The sequence below is a fragment of the Amblyomma mixtum genome, chromosome 3, assembly GCF_055824585.1.
Source record: "Amblyomma mixtum isolate Tamu chromosome 3, ASM5582458v1, whole genome shotgun sequence".
In the NCBI taxonomy this organism is placed as follows: Eukaryota; Metazoa; Arthropoda; class Arachnida; order Ixodida; family Ixodidae; genus Amblyomma; species Amblyomma mixtum.
Window position 1 is genome coordinate 212869734 of NC_143014.1, and position 16516 is coordinate 212886249.

A 16516-nucleotide genomic window follows, 5' to 3' on the forward strand; every position below is an offset into this window, starting at 1 on the left:
GGATGGCGGAGCCAAAGTTATGACGGAGCTTACCAAGGGCTGTGTTATTGTTAGCTGTGATGTATTTTATGTCGGGTAAGGTCAAGCGATGTGCTTAGCAGACTGGCTATAAGCAGCGATCAACCCATTCAGTGCGTAATTAGGAATTCTGCACGTAAACGTTTTTGTAGTTGGTAGTAATTCACAGCTATCTTTGACACTGTGCATGGTCGGATACAACTCTCTCTTAGACTCTCTTTTGAGGGGCTCAAAAGAGAGTCTAATGGCGTCGACTGTTTGTTATGGAGTCGTGCTTAATCTCCTTGCATCTGATCGCCTGACATCGCAGGGGCTTGCTGGTTTAAGGAGCCAAAGAGGATTAACCGCGACGCCACGGCAACCGGTCAACGCCGCCTCTATCTTCATATTTCATAAATCATCTACCTTTAATAAGTCGTTCTGGAGGGCGAATTGTCAGTATTGTTAGAAACGAGGGAATGTGGTGGAAATTATGTGTATCGCGAAGAAGTACGGGACCAAAAGCAGTGTGCTGTGGAACAGTACTGTGGTACTAGTAAGCGTGCACGCAGTTCTGGCGACTGGTAGCGAAATGCTGTAGTCGACAAAACAAGGTTTATGTAGATTTTGGCCGTACAGCTAGCAAGGCGCGATATTCCTATCTGCCTTGCGTGACAACAAATTTTATTCGCTTTTTTACGTTCTTGCACGAAAAAGGCGCCCTGGGGGGCTCTTTCTGGTTTCCCCAAGGTGCAATATTTGTGGTTTCCCCAAGGTGCAACCACTGACCTCGACTAAATAATTGGTTCGCTATCTAGTGATTCATAACAAATCTTAACAGCCGATACGCTCATGGTACAAGGATCATCTATAGGGCATCACGTTGCAAAGAAGAGCGACGGTGATACAGAGCGGAGCTTACACAACTGGCGCGGTTAGCTACACGTCGAACGCCCAAGAATCGTTTTGCGAATCATTCCAGGTAATGCATAACCGGTTGATTGCGAACGTGCGCAAGAAAGCGATTGATAAAGCCCCCGACGGCGTTCGCGTTGTGCCGAGTCGCCTTCCGAAATTGCGGCCAGGGGGGCTCGGTGTGGTTGCGGGGACGCCGCCGCTCCGTGAGCGTGTCGTCCCCCCCCTTTCCCCTCGCAAGTAAAGAAGAGCCCGGTCCCCGGCTAAACGGCTGGGCGAGGGAGATTTGGCGAAGAGAAGGCGTGGGGGGGAGTGGCGAACAAAAGAAGAAGCGAAATTCTTCGGGGAAGCAATAAGGGCCGCTCTTCCGAAATGAGGAAAATGGGCTTCCGAGAATGACGAATCTGCTTACACCACGCGAGCGAGCAGCGATCCTGTCCCAGGCTCGTTTCGCCCGTGGGCGCCATGGCAACTGCGCAGCGCCAAAGGAGAGGGTGGTGGCCGGGTGGTGGTGGATCGCCAATTCCACATTGGAACGGGGGCCGGGCCCGGGAGGAGCAGCCTCGCCCATGGAGGGGCGCTGCTGCGCTAGGGTGCTCTGGAACCGGGGCACGTGCGGCTGCCAACCGCAAGTGTTGGCGGTGTTGATTGCGAAGGTCTGTTTGCGCTGAATTCTGTGATGCCACTCCTACTCGCATAGTCCAGCAAACTCATGTCATCAGCCGCCGAGGTGGCTCAATGGTTATGGTGCTCGGCTGCTGGCTCGAAAGACGTGGGTTCGATCCCGGCGGCGGCCGTCGCATTTCGATAGAGGCGAAATGCTAGAGGCCCTTGTAGTGTGCGGTGTCAGTGCACGTTGAAGATCCCCAGGTGTTCGAAATTATTCGGAGACTTCTACTACGGCGTCCCTCGTGGCCCGAGACGCCTCGGTTTATTAAGATCCATTATCCTCTTATCTTCCTCTTGACTTGAGGAAAGTCTGCGCACACGAGTGGCGCAGTGGTCGGGGACAGAGGTTTGAAGCGAGGTTCAGTATGGAACGCTACCAGTGCACAAGCAGTCACTCGACGAGCATGCGTTTCGAAGCAGGAAGCGTGTCTGACGGCAGCTCCAACTTTGACGGCGTTTCTTGCTAGAACGTGTGGACTCGCTGAGTGCGGCAGATTGCGCCAAGGAAACGGGTTCTCGCAGCCGCCAGTGTCAGCCCAAGTATTGTTGCGTCCAGAATGCGGGATGGCCGAAAACACGAGGCGAGTTCTCGACACCCACCTCCCCCGGTGGGTGATGCGATCCCCTGCCAGGGCAGTGACTGCACCTCCGCGTGTTATATCGAGGCGAGTAGTACAGACGCGTTTTGTTTCAACTTGGCCCACCTCCAGTCTGTTCAGGAAAGGTGGTCGGGACCATCAGCATGTTATGGGAAGCGCCGCACGCGGTTCGGCGGGTGCACCGCTCGCGGCGTAGACAGATGTGGTTAGAAAAGAGCATGAATCGACGCTACCTACGTATACCATAACAGCATGCACGCTTACGTATACGTTAAGCGGAGGAACATTCCCACTTTTAGTTCAGCGTATGCAAACAAACACGGAACGATAAGCTCAGCCTAGTGGCGCCATCTGCTTGTCAGGACCGGAACCGTTACTGCCAACAAACCGACACGCCTCTTAAGCCTATTAGTGGCAGAATCGTCACTCTAAATAGAATATAAAGCAAATTTATTAATTATAGGTGAGGTGAGACGAAGTGAAAGACCTGTGCCCCATTTGTGGCCAGTGAACGCGCTGCAAAAGGCAGCAACAACGACGAATTCAGTCCGAAGCGGGGGGTCCTGCTTCGAAGGGCGCCGCCATGTTTGTCGCCGCGGAATTTTTCCGGTGGCGGAAATCGGTCCTGACCGATCGGCCTCGCCTCGCCGCTTTCCGCCCCGGTCGGCGTCAAAAGCGGCCGAATCCGCTTCGCTCGCCGGATTTTTGGGCAAGTGTGAACGGGCCTTCAGACCAGTCGACTTCGTGCATGCGGCGGCTGTTTAGCGCGCCGATTTGGAACTGGATTCGGCCTGTAATCTGTTCACGTCTAGTGGCCAAGGTCGTCCACGTGCGCCTGGACTCGCAAAGATATGTGCAAATCAAGTCTACCACTGGTGCAGAGCTGGCGGGTCCACTGTTGGTCTCAAGTCGGTGCTGTGCAGGCTCGGAGAGTTGGCACCGAGGGTGCGTCGCTTTTGTCTCCCGGGGCCCATGGAGGGGGAGTCGTCCGCCCCGCGGCGCAGGCGTTGGCGGGCGCGTCGGCGAGTCACGCTCCCGGCAGGTCGTTGCTCCCGGCGCGATTCGATGTCGGGAATTGTCCTATTACCGGGGAACGTGAGAGAAATGCGCGATGCGTCTTGCGCCGATCGGGGGGAGCCCCGGGCGGATGCGCTGCCCCAGATTGCACGCTCCCGCGCGCGCCGATAGCGCCGACTGGAAAGCGATGCGGCACGACAAAAGACGCCGCCGCCAGCGCATACGGGCGCTGCTGCTTCATTGAGGCGTAATCCGCGAGTGCATATTCCTGTCGTGGCGACGTGATCGGCATCCGGGTCTCTCTCCGCGTGCCGCGCGCTCCGGCCGCTTATCGCTGCTTCCGACGAACCCGTCCACCTGGCGCTTCTGTGCCACGCGTCCTTGCGCGGAATCTCGTTCCTTGGGCTGCCCTCCCGTTACGCTGCCGAGTGCCCCGAGCGTTGCTAACTCTCTTACGTCCTCTCCACTAGACCGACGCCGTATTTTTTCTTTGTGCACACCCTTTCTCGGTATTACGGTAATCGAGTTACGCAAGTGTAGCTAACGCTGCTTGAGACCTTGCTTCGCGTTGTCCCTGGTGCAGTGCTCTTCGCTCTATTCGGAAGAGGAGAGGCCAAGCCGGGAAGGACCGTTTGCGTGCTGCGCCTTCTTTTTTGTTGTTGCCTCGCGCATGAAGGGAGAAGAATGCACGAAGCTCTCACTGCACGAAAGCTGTTGCCACCGTTTTAAAATGCCCCCAATGAGCGCTTTTAATCCGTTCTGAAATCTATCCAGCCTGCGAGGACGTGACGCGCCGTGTATCGTGCGCTCCAGTCTGCGTCGTCCACTCGTTCTTCGCCATTCTTTCATTCTGACCGATTAGGATCTGACTCGCAGTCGTGTTTGCTTCGCTTAGCGTTGCCGCACGCAACATGAGAGGCCGTTTTTTTTTTTCGGGTCTCTCCGAGCCGCACTGCACTGCGCACGCAATGCCACCGCCGACGCTCTCGAGGAATCGCGCCAGGTCGCGGCGACCTCCTTCCTTCCCGACGGCGGAGCGTTCATTCATCGTGAAGGTCCGCGTTGGTCGGTTCCGTGTCTGGCCGAAGCCGTCGCCCGGATTTGTTGCGCAAGTGCGGGGGTCCGCTGGGCCGCAAAGCGGCGCTATAGACTCAGTGACAGCGCTGCCCCCGCCGGTTCCATTGTATCGCCATTACGAAGGTCAGGCGCTCAGGATTTACCTTCGACGACGACGACTGGCCCGCTCTGTTGCAGACCCGCACAGCACGCAGCCTCCGCCGCACGTGCTGCATCTAGTCGGATGCGCGGAGATTCATTCAGCGGCGCCCCGCAACACCTCGCCATGTGCCGCTGGCGGCGTTTTTCGCGTCATTGTGCGGCGCGGCCTTCTTTTGCGTGCGCTGGCACCGCGTCTGCAGCCCCTTGGCATCGTTTTCGCAAGCGGCGCTCGGAGCGCGCTCAACAAAGCCGTGCAAGGAGGCGCGCGGAGGTTTTGAAACTCATCTCTTTCGCAACATCTCGTCGGCAATCGCGGATCTCTCTCTCTCGCCCCTCGTCGCGGTGCGCGCTGACCTGGGCTGCATCTCAGATGTTATCTGCGATGTCCTTTTATTCCTCCCCTCTCCTCGTTTCGGGGCGGCCTTATTTTGTACCCATTTGAATCCGACCGGCGCGCGCGATCGCAACAATCGCCGCCGCGCTCATTCGCGGCACGACAAAAGGCGCCGCCGCTGCGCGATGCAGGTCGCATAATGAGCGGCCGCCGCTGCGGGGCTCGGTCGCTGGGCCCGCGTCGCGAGCGCAAGTTTCAGCCGCTCTCGACTTCCGCGTGAGAGGTTCGGGGGCCGGTGCTGCTTTCCCGCCTCTTCCGAACGCTTTTGGCGACAGGCGTGGTTGCTCAATCGGTTGTCGTCGTGTACGGTGACGACCACGAAGCAGCTGAGAATCGAGGTCGCCGATCCGGTAATATGGGCGTCTGGGAAGTCGGCGCTTCGTCACGTGGTTAAGCTCGGGCTTGGACGTCGGACTTTTTTTTCTCTCTAAGTTTACGTCAGCTACGCGTGTGGTTAATCACCATTTTTGCGACGAATATGGATAAGCGCGTGCACTTGAGCTATTTTACTTTGCGTAAATGGAAGAATAGGGAAAACATGCTCCAATGGGCAAAATGCCGGGACCAAAAGGGAACTAACAAGTGACGTTTTAACAGTTCTCCTCTCGCCCGTCCTTTCTGAGTGTATTGCTGACAGAGCTTGAAGTTCTCCAAGAGGTGACGGCTTTCCCTCGCACCAGAACTGCAGAATGTGAATTAGAGCTTTTTAGGACAAAGTTACTAATTTACAAGTTTAGAAACATTTTAGGCATAGAGGAAATGACGGAAGTGGGTAAGCGGGAAATCTCCCTCCTCAGCATATGTGAAGATGCAGAGCGTCTAACCTTAAGCCCAGGGCAACGGTCCAGGCTCCGGCTCATATTCGGAGCACACCGAATCGCCGGAAGCACGAAGAATGATTAGCCCACTTACACTGTTAATTTCGTAGAGGGTTGTTTGCTTTCCTCCCAAACACATATTGTAAAAGGATCACTAAAATTGCTGCAAAATCCGAAGCGCACGCAGCTTCGACAGTGTTACCAAAACTCTCTCGAAGAGTAAAAAAAAAAGGGGGAGGGGGGGGGGGGAACCCACGGCAACATGTCGCAAGCATGTCGCGGCTTCCGGGGCTGTTGATAGCCGTGCTCAGGCAGTCGGCGCATTGTTTTGGAAGTGCCGCTGGACGCGGACGGGCGCGTCAAACCCAGGAACCGGAGGCCTTGTTCCCCCTAACGGGTCCTCTGGCTCTCCGACCAGCTGACCCGGTATGCTCGGTGCAGCATTCTTCTCCCAGCATTCTTTTGCAGCATTCTTCTCCTAGCATGCGGTCCCACGGGAACGGTTGCGCAATTAATCTCCCGTCTCTGCAGACAGGCCCGAAATGGGGTAAAGAAGGACTACACTGCAAGTTGGGCGTGTTGGTGTGGATTCAAACATGAAAAAACGAACACGACCAACGTGCCAAAAGCACAGAGAAAAAAGAGCGCGCAAGACGACCGCTAGGAAGAAACATTTCTTCTTCCCTGTGGTCATGATTAGGAGTCGAATTGAGATGCAGCTAGATTTCGCAACTAGTTTTTGCAACGCAGACGATCCAGGACGCGCTCGCGCCAATGATTTTCTCAATTACGTAGCGAGAAAAGTGGCACTGCAATAGGTCATCCACCGCGGAGAGGCGCGGGAATGCTGGGAAGACGAGGTTTCGTATTTGGCTTAGTTATTGTTGGGCATAAAATGTGGATTCAGCCGTGACAGTACGACTCTTCTCGAAGCAAACCTGCGAGATAGTGCTGTGATAGCGTCCACATTCAAGCCTAACACTGAACATTCACTTGCGTTAAATTCGTTATAGAAGCGAAAAAGGCACCGTTAAAATAACCCGAGCTGCACACAGGGGAGAGCGTCTCGGGCCAGCTACCGATTTCGGGGCAGAATCCACGTTTACTAAATGCAAAACTACGTCTTTCGGGCATTCCCGCGCTCGATAAAGTGCTCTTTAAGAAGCCTCTGTAGACGGTGGCGCCTCTTTTCTCTCTGGGCAAGTTTGAGACACTATGGCTGGCGCAGCCGTTGCTTGCGAATGCGAGCACTCCACAGCGACTTCGCAACGCCCCCCCCCCCCCCCTTTTTCCGAGAAAAGAAGCCGATTGGCGATCGTCCATGCTTCCGGCGCCTAATTCCGACCGAATGACACGAGTTTACGCGCATCTGTCTCGCCGTTTACTCGGGCTGCCGCGCTCTTTTGCTGCAACTTGAAAGTGCAGACTTCAGCGGTAACCATCGAGAGAGTAATTATCGTTTCGCGGCTCCACTGTTTCTTGTCATTTTCACCCTTTCTCTAACGACGCGTAGTAGCTACCTGACTTACCGCAGCCCATGAGTGAGTTTTAGAATGGGCGGACCCTATCTCCCTTACCGATAGGTTCCCCCTATTCTAAGACTTTTGACCGTCCCAGCAGGACGAAAAATCCACGAGCCAGCCTAGAGCGGGGTGCGTTCCGCTGACACGCGGGCAAGGCCGTCCGCGCCTCGTGCTTCCCAAAAAAGCGACGCTCTAATCCCAAATGGTGCTAAGACAAGACTGTGTAGCGCATTCGCTAATCCCGCGCAAGCTGGAAGTGGGGGAAAAAATGGTGAGGAGAGGGGGTGAACCGACGGAGCGTATAGCGTAGTAGCGAGGAGGGTGCAAACAGCGGTTCCCGTCCCAGCGCCGAGCTTCGGCTGGCTGGCTGGGCGCTAGCATGTTTACCCACATCGGACCGGCTGGCTGGCTCGGGGTGCGGCTATGAATAGCACGAGCGTGCGCAGCCGCCGCAACGCCATTTTTAGGAAGCCGCTCCGAGTCCGCGCGCGTGCGACGTTGGCCGCGCAGAACCCGGCGATCCGCTGCTGCGCCGTGCTGCTGCCGGACCGCGCTGCCGCGTCCATTCGTGAGGGCCAGCGGATTACTTTATCTCTTTTTATGTATAACTAAAGGTCGGTAATGGAATGGCCTCCGTCCAGGAGACGTGCGCAGAGCACCGGCGGAAGACAAGGACCGAGCAGCTGGCGAAAGGAACCGGGAGGCCGAGATGCGGTTATAAATACGGCTCGCAATCTCTGGAAGCCGCGGATGACGTGATGGCGGAGCGGGAGCGCCGCGACGCTGTGTTCGCCGGAGCCCGGCGTTATTGCGCGCTGCGCCTCGCTTTCTATTTGAGATGACCTGACTCACGTGACGGCTATTCTCCGCAGCCAGGTCGCTTCGGGAAAGGAAGCGCTGGTGGGGATAGGAATGAAACCTGGTGCATTACTTGCATGACGCGATCGCCGTTTACGTCCCGCCTCTCAGCGAGAATCCAGTTGGATTTCTTGGTCAGAAACTTGTCTACCTGTCGCCGCACGGTGGCAGAAACTAGCGAAAAGCAAATGTTTGACGACGCAGCAACGGCGAGTGACATTTGTGCGGGTGGGGCGGCGCTGAGCGGTCACCCCGTCAGTTTTTCGAGGCAAATCGCTGGAATTTAGTGGCCAGGAAGGCACTTCTCGATTCTCTTCGCTGAATATCATTTCCGCTTCTAGCCGAGGTCCCCGGCCGAGAGGTCCGCAGTAGTGCGTGACTGTTTACCTCTGTACCATCAGCGTACCAACTTCGCGCGTGTTACGCGCGCATGCGCAGTCAGTTCCCGGAAGACGCGCTAACGGCAAGCTGGAGGCATATCAGCCACGTTTAAATTCCGTCGCTCGTTGAATAGCGGCGCTCAAGTACGTGTACTACACCCTGCGATAGCGGAGCCTTTTGGTCGGGACTGCTGTATATTTGGACCGGGCGAGATGCGAAATTCCCACTGGCCTGGCTGGGCGGTTGCCCCGTCTGATGAACCCGGCCATTAGCACCGCGCGAGGAGCCGCAAGAGGCCGGCTGTTGAAGTGGAGCGGAGAGGGAGGGGACGGAAGAAGAACGAGGAGGCTCTGAGCGTGATGCGCCGATCTTTCGCGGGGCCAGGTGTTCGGCGCTGGCTGCTCTACGCATTAGCGCGACGAATCAAGGGAACCGAGTGGCGCTGTGCGTGGAAGAAAGAAAGAAATACGGACGACGACACCGAACGGGAACAAAACGTTGATAAGCATGCACTCGCTCGGGCGGCGCTCTACGGATGCACTGAAAGGAAATGCCGTGCTCACAAAGAGCGGAGAAATGGAAGAAAAAATAAATAGGAGCGAGAAAATAAGAGGAAGCGTATAGCGCTGAGCTGATCCCTCTAGAGGGGGAGAGGGCGAGGTGGAAAGAAAAGGTAGCCCTGAAAGGAAGGTTAAGCAAGCCATCGCTCGTTGTGTTCAGAGGGAGCGCACCTGGCGCCCGGAAAGGAAACTAAGAGAAAATAAAATGGCAACGGGCAAAAAAAAAAAAGCGATAGAGCGAGAGAGAGAGAGGGAACAGGCCTACCGTCAGGGCGCCTTTCCACCGACAGATGGCAGGTCAGTCACCGTTCGTTTTCGTGTCTCTCTCTCTTTCCTTTGTGCACGCGTGCGTACGTGTGTGCCTTGTTCGCGTTAGCGTGAGCGCGCCGCTGGTTTCTGGCTCGGGCCGGCTGCCCTCGGCGCGGCCTTTTTATTTCCCACTGGTCGATTCCCAGAACTAACAGGATAGGCCAGGGGCGGCGCGCGCGAGCACGAACCCGCGGGATCACTCGCGTTTTCTCGCATCGATCCCCTCTCCCTTCGTCGCGCTCTCTCTCTCCCCCCCCCTTTTTTTTATTGCTTTTCTGCTTTATTTGCGCGCGAGCGGCCAAATATTTGACCCGGAATAACGAAGCGGACGCTTCGGCACTCGCGCTTATTGGAAGAAGAAAACGAGCAGGGTCCAGTTTACCGACGGCGTGATGGATATGAAAGGACTGGACGCTCTGGTGGTGGCATACAGGGTTTGAAGAGAACGGACACGTGTGTCGTCTGAACCGGGCGTGTGTACCTTCGAAAACTACGGGGCAGAAGGGCTGGCGGACTCGTGTGTTGGGTCGTGGAGTGCCCCCGGAAAATTTGAGGCGACCTTTCTGTCGTCTTCGTCGATCTGAACCGTTTCGGGAGCTGTGATAGCCCGGAGGCAGACCTTAAGAAAAAAGTGCCCACGTCGTCGGGATTGAGGCCACGATCGGTTCTCGTACAGTACGCAGTTGTGCTTGGAATGGAGAAAAGCCTGTGAAGAAAATGGCTCGCGTTAAATAAAATTTGGACGTTTCAGTTTCACGAGGGTTCGGATTCTTCAAGAATAAATAGGCATCTTTCATGCCAGCAATTGCGTTTGAGCTTTCGTTATTTTGTGTGTATGTTTGGGTTCGTGCGTGTCGTTCGACAAGGTTTATGCGTGTAAGATGGCGTATAATCGGAGAAATTGTTATATGCGAAATTTAGTTTATATTGACCTTCCAGGCCGTGCAGGCGTTTCAAGAGCATCGCACCAGCACGTCCACTCCCTGTAAATGCGTCATATATGGATAAAGGGTAAAGGAAGAGAATAATCGGTATACACTACTACTAGCGCTTTCTTGTCTATAGCTGCGTCTGCGGCACACAGGAGCCGAAATAGGCTTTGGTCAGCAACGTGGCGTTGCTGACCAAAACCAAAGGAAAGCGGTTATGAGGGCTGTATGTACGCTGTATGTAAGGTTAAAAATAAAGCGTGTGTTTAAGGCGTTGCTGACCAAAGCCAAAGGAAAGCGGTTATGAGGGCTGTATGTACGCTGTATGTAAGGTTAAAAAAAAAGCGTGTGTTTAGCCTGTTTGGCTCATGGCTTTGCTTTGCTGGGTCCTTGGGACATCTGGCGACGATATTGGACTCCGGTTAAGCTCCGATCGAGGTTAAGCTGATCTGATCTGATCCGTTCGTGCCGCAGATGGAAGGTGGTGAAGACGACGATGTGCAGTGCACAGTGCCATTAAGCCTGAGGACATCATTCTCATTACAGCGCGCTAGTTTAGGACTAGGCGAACTGTGTCTCGGAGGGCATCGTGAAGAGTTGGCCGTTTTTGGCCGCCTGGCTGCCCGCAAACCGCGCCTCCAGAAACGGCGGGCAGCAGTTGGCTGCTTCTTCAACCCTTGCGGGCCTCGTCGGTCCAGTCAAACCTCGTTAGCGTCGACCGCCTGCAGGCTGACCGCGCGTGTCGTTTCCCATTTGGATGGCGTGACGCTGACGCCGGCATCCATGGCGACGTGCTTCGGAAGCGGCCTTTCAAAGGGTCGCTCTTTACGGGAGCGCTTGGGGCGTTTTCGTTTTCCGAACAGCCCGCGCATTTTTTGCTACGTTCTGTTAATCATCTGAGCACGTGGTACGGCATGTGTGAAGCAGGCGCCTGTGGAAACTCTACACATTTTGCTTCGTGCAGTTGATGGTGGTCTTGAGACTAAGGGAGGGCGAAAAAAACAAAGAGAATGGAGAGAGGTGAGCGAGAGAAGAGTAGCAAAACGTGATTTATTGCAGCCATCATTAGCAGCTCTGGTTCTGGGAACCGTGGACGGTTTTTGGTCAGCGCGTCGCGCCGCCGGAGTTTCGGCCTGAGCCGACGCGTTCTGGCCCGGGAGGGACCGGCGCGCCATGCTTCTTCGGCCGCAGTGTCGACAGCCGGGCCCCTATCGTGGCAGCCAAGCGGCGCGGCCAGATCGCACCGAGCGAGGGCTATCATCACCGGGGGCTTGTTTCCTTCGGCGCTCATAATGTGTGACATGGCGCGCGCGGGGTGCGGTTTTCGCGCGCCTGCCTGCCTGTTCGGGAATAATCGAAGCGGGGAAGCGTGCGGGATAATGAGGGTGATTTGGCCGGACCGGGCGGCGGCATAAAGCTCGGCCGTCCGTGGTGCACCTTATCGGCGGCCGGCGCGAAAGATGTGCGCGCCACGTCGTGTTTCTCTTCACGCTCGACGGGCCTGCTCGCGGACCTGAGCGGCGCTGATAAAGGCCCGCCGCTGCTGCGGGTTGTCACTGCCTCCTTCGGTCAGCCGCCTCTCTTATTGCCCGGCCAGGGATGCCGGTCACGCTGTGCGTGCGTTTGTGTCGGCGCGTGGGAAACGGCCCGGGCCTTTTGTCGGGGTTAAGCACCGTGCTCGCCGCCGTTCGCGCCGGGTATCGAAGCCTCGAATCGGCCGACGCGCCGCTCGTCCGCCATTTTTTTCCCCCTCTTTTCGTTCTCTCTCTTTTTGTCCTTAGTCGGGCCTTTCGCGTCAGCGTCGATATCGAAAGATTCATAAAACCGAGAGCGTGACGACGGTGGCGTTCTTGTTTTGCCGAGCGCCCTCCTTCTCCCGTCTTGGCTCTCTCATTCCGAAGCGTCGCTTATCGCCGCGGTCATCGCGTGGACTTGTTTTTCAAAAACCAGAGAGCGAGCAGCGAAACCGAGCGAGGCATCTTGATCGAACACCCAGCGCGGGACCCTGCAATCTCTGGGAGCCCATTTCGCCCTGCGCTCCGTTTCGTTCTTTCTGTCTGTCTTGGTGCGTTTAACGCGTTATCGCCGGCGGCATCCATCTTATTCGGAATAAACCGGCGAGGTTTATTACCCCCCCCCCCCCCCTCCTCCTTGAAAACGCATGGGCAGACGGGAGGCCGTTCATGGAACTATGACGCATGCCGCAGCTTCGTCCGGTTCGCCTCTTGCGCGGGTCGGCGTCCTGGGCGCGCATGTGAAGTATGAATGAAGGCAGCCATCTTTGGTATGTCAACGCAGCCAACGTCCCGCCAGCAGCGCGAGGTTCTCTGTTTTAAGCGTAGCCGCCGTTGCGGTACCCGGTCGGCTGCTGCGACTCGAGCTCCATCCTTCTCTCTCTCCAGTCCATTTGCAAAGTCGTTTTGAAAGGCTATCATTTCGGCCGAGCAGAACTCGCGTGATGGTCGCTTAATTTCGAATACAAATCACGGTACACGTTAGGAGAAGCAGGTGGCTAGCCAAACACATCTATTTAGTTCAGCCTTATTCCAAGAAATAAACTGCCTTAGAGCACTTTCATCAAAACTGTTAGCGCCGCTAGGATTCAAGAAGTCGGTTTGGCATGAATTCGGTCCGCTCTGTGCATATTGCGAGGTGTGTGGAAGACCAGCTTGAAGGTGGAAGAGCAGCAGACGGTTTTTTTTTTACCTAGCAATCGTCTTCCTGCTTTTTGCAACTTTTCAGGAAATATCAGTTGTACGCTGGCTGAAAGTCGGAACATTAGCGCCCCCTTTTTCTTTGCGCAACTTCCTTATCCTCAGAGTGAAGCCAAACATTTTGATCGGAACGCTCTGGCTACTGAGAAATACATCATGTTGACGCCTTACTTTGTATGCAAGCTCCATGCTGTACGTATGCGGTATATCATATCGAGATTCCGCGGTGCTGGTCGTTAAAGGTCAGCTTCCGAGTATTTTCGGTCATTGTGAGTTTACTATCGTTTTATTTCTTGGACCTCCCCGTCTAAGCTTCGATGAAAAATTGGCCCGTTTGAGGTCATGAATCTGAGGTTTTTGAAGTTAATTTTCGCTGAAAGAAAGCACCGCCTGGCTGCGAAGTTTGGCAAAAAAGAATCAGATGACTCCGGAGAACCTACCTTGAAAGTCAGTCAAATGCGAGGAAGCTGAAAAAAAAAAAAAAAGAATGCCGAAGTTGCTCTCTAAAGGGGGTCCATTCGAGCCTGAAGTAATCACCTCGAAATCGCGCCAAGACTGTACGCCCCTGAACGAGCATGCATCGGGTGTTTCGAGTGTGTGTCAGCCAGTCCTTTTGCAGTAGGTATTCGCAAGTTAACGCCTCACATTCGTCGCCACACAAAAGAGGCGCTCGAGGAGTGAATACCACTCAGGACCGAAGGGCGCGAACGCAGTTCCCACGTGCCTCTGCGTTTGGCGCGGAATACGGGAGCGCCGACGGTCGTCCCGTGACGAGCGGCACGCCGGGCGTAGTACGAGCAGGAACGCCGTCCGTGCCGGCACGCGCGGCATTGCACGGCGGGGCGACCGCTTATTTCTGTACGGAAGCAGCAGTGCACGCGGGGAATACAAATGGTGCTTTCGCGTAGCGCGTAGTCGCGCCAGCGGCGGCGGGAGGTGTAGGCATCGTTGCGTGGCGGGCGGCCACTCACCTTGGCAGCGCTTCAAGAAGGAAGAGCAGTGCCTCCTCATCTGCATTCCTCCGGCGCTCCTCGAGTCGCTTCCTCTGACCCCCTCGCGCGCACGCCTTCTAGGCTTTTCGGTCTTGTTTTTTGTTTTTTGTTTTCCCCGGACGCTCCCAGTCAAAGGGCTGCTGCTGCTGCTTCGACCTCTCCGCGGGGGATAAAAGTGCGCGATAAACGTGTTGAGGCGCGAATTACGGGCGTTTTTCTCGTTAAGCAGCGCGTGCGCGACACGCTTGGGTGCCGTGTCGCACCTCTGAGCGCCGCTGCTGGAAGAGCGCTTTGCGTGGGTGCCCCCCCCCCCCCCCCCCCCTCCCCCCTCTTCTCGTCGGGCGCACACTTCGTCGTCGCACCTCGCCGCCCGTCCCCGACGGTTGCGGCGCGTATGGCTGCTGCTAATTGATTTAAATACTGGCGCACGCGGTGGCGTCGTTTAGCGCGGGACGTGTCGCCGTAAGTGGAAAGGCAAATAGAAAAGGCTCCCTCGCGGGCGCGCCGTGCAATATGCGGCCCCGTAAACGTGACTGGCTCTTTCTTTTTCTGTTGGCTCTGTCTTTATTGTTATTATTTTTTTATTGGAGATACCCTCGTTACGTTGGCTGTGGAAAGCGCTCGTGTCTGATCTCGAGACCCTTCTAGAGTCACCATTAGCCCTCCTGCGTCGGGGTTCTCGGAGAGAAATAAAATGAAGAAGGGCTCTTTCGTTCGTCTTCGCCTGCCACTTGGTGTTCATCTCCTGAGAGATGTTTCGCGTTATCTGACGAGAACGGGTGTGTGTTTGCGCGAGATGAAATATGCCTCCAGTGGATACGGAAAACTTGGATACCGCGTGACTGCTCGATAAAGACACCAAGGCGCGCGTGCGTGTGTGTTTGTTGTCATCGAGGGTGCGAACGTTGTGCTGCTTGTGGCGAACGACATTAGCTGTCAGATTGGTTTCTCTGACTACCTACTGCGATCGGAGTTCATTGCATAACAGATGGTGCATGGGCCGGTGGGTTTATTCTTTTCGTATCTGCTGTGACCAACGAGCGTTTCGATTTCCGCATGCAACCTGTGCCTTGGAGATTTCATTTCCGCACGGCCAGCACGGGACGTCTTGCATGCATTGTGTTGCGCATGGAATGCCATGCTTGCGCGCTCGCAACCGCTCGTTTTTTTTTGTGTTATTAATATTTGCAACCCTGTGTGTTATTACCGCCAAGAGGTCAAGTGCCTTTTCCTTTGGCAAGTAGGATTTGTGCGAAAAACTAAACAGTATCTTAATTCAGGCACAACTGAATCTCGCGTTTCTTTCATTCTGCAACCGCCCTTGTGGACAAAAAAGAAATATATATATATATATATATATATATATATATATATATATATATATATATATATATATATTCACGTCGTTGTTGACGCAGTTTAATGCGGCAGTCGACTTTCTCGTTAGGCATTACATTAACCATAAGGCGGTCTGAACGCTTTCTCTAAGTGGAGCGAGAACTGAGTGCCGTTAATTCAGTTTCCTCTCTATCAAGCAGTGTGTTAATGAAAGCGGTCTTTCAAGAGCTTTGCCGAGTCGCTGTTAGCTGACAAACTCGTCGCTGGCTGTGCCACAGGCTGTGTAGCGTGTTCGGCGACACCTCATAGCAACCTGCACCACTAACACGTGTGCTCTCACTGCTTCCCCTTCCCTGCCTCCTCCTCCGCTTTGTCTCCCTCTCTCTGCCTCTCTATCTCTCTCTCACGCACTCTTGGCTGCCTGTTGACACCTGCCCTGCCGACGCCCTGTGTCGCTAACACAACAGCGCTCCTTCTATCGGCCCGATTTTGCGAGCCCACCCCTTTGCGGCGGCAACAGCTTCAGGCTGGCCCGGGGCTGCTCGTTCGCTCGCTCTCCGGCTCGTGGTAAGTAGATTAGAGTTCTGTTTTGGACGCGTGAGACAGCTGTTCGAATCCTCTTTTGGGAAGTTCTGACCTTGTCTTTTATCTCAATACTAACAAATAACAGCACGCAAATCGTTCATCGTTTGCGCTAGGACGCATGATAGCAGCACCGTGGATAATTTTATGCAGCGCAACGCAGCACGAAAGAACACACGACAGACTAGTTGGCACACGAGCGTTGACCTGCAACTAATTCTGCGTACGGGTCAGCATCGAGCCCGCCGCACCGTTATCCTATTGGCAATTCTGCCGTTTTGCTTTGAGTGATGCTTGTATGCACGTGCGCCCTGCTCTGTTTGCGACTGTTTTATTAAGGCAGTAAGTTCGCCTCGTCAGTGTGTTTCTTCTGTTGTGAACGCGTCTTTTCTTTTTCGGTGTGCTTTATCTTTTTTAGTGTATACTAAGCACCAAATTAGGCACGACTCTCACCAAAATTGGGAGCTTTTGTAAGCTAGAAAACACACAAAGAAACGAAATTGCGCAAATATAATGCGTGTGCCGGCGCCGGTTTTCGAGTGCGGGTGCTAGAGGCTTGGCTACTTCGCCATTGACTGCAATAAGCATACGAATGAACAGCGTTAATGCTTTTAACTTCAATTTTCTCCCCGATAACTGCGTCTCTCGCTGCCCTACAAACGTCAGCGTAGCCAGCAAGAGTGAGATAATCAATTTTTATTGG

General features: G+C 54.9%; 1 protein-coding gene across 3 annotated transcripts in view; it reads left to right on the forward strand.

The window, feature by feature from the left end:
* Positions 1–16516, forward strand: part of Tet (Ten-Eleven Translocation (TET) family protein) — a 185756-nt gene that overhangs the window by 67231 nt on the left and 102009 nt on the right. The window contains exon 2 of one of the 3 annotated variants that reach the window (XM_089582649.1): positions 15699–15798. The exons of the other annotated variants lie outside the window; for them this stretch is intronic. Within the exon in view, the coding sequence (XP_089438775.1) occupies positions 15699–15798 (100 nt within the window). The remainder of the gene's footprint in view (positions 1–15698; positions 15799–16516) is intronic. 3 annotated transcript variants of the gene reach the window in all.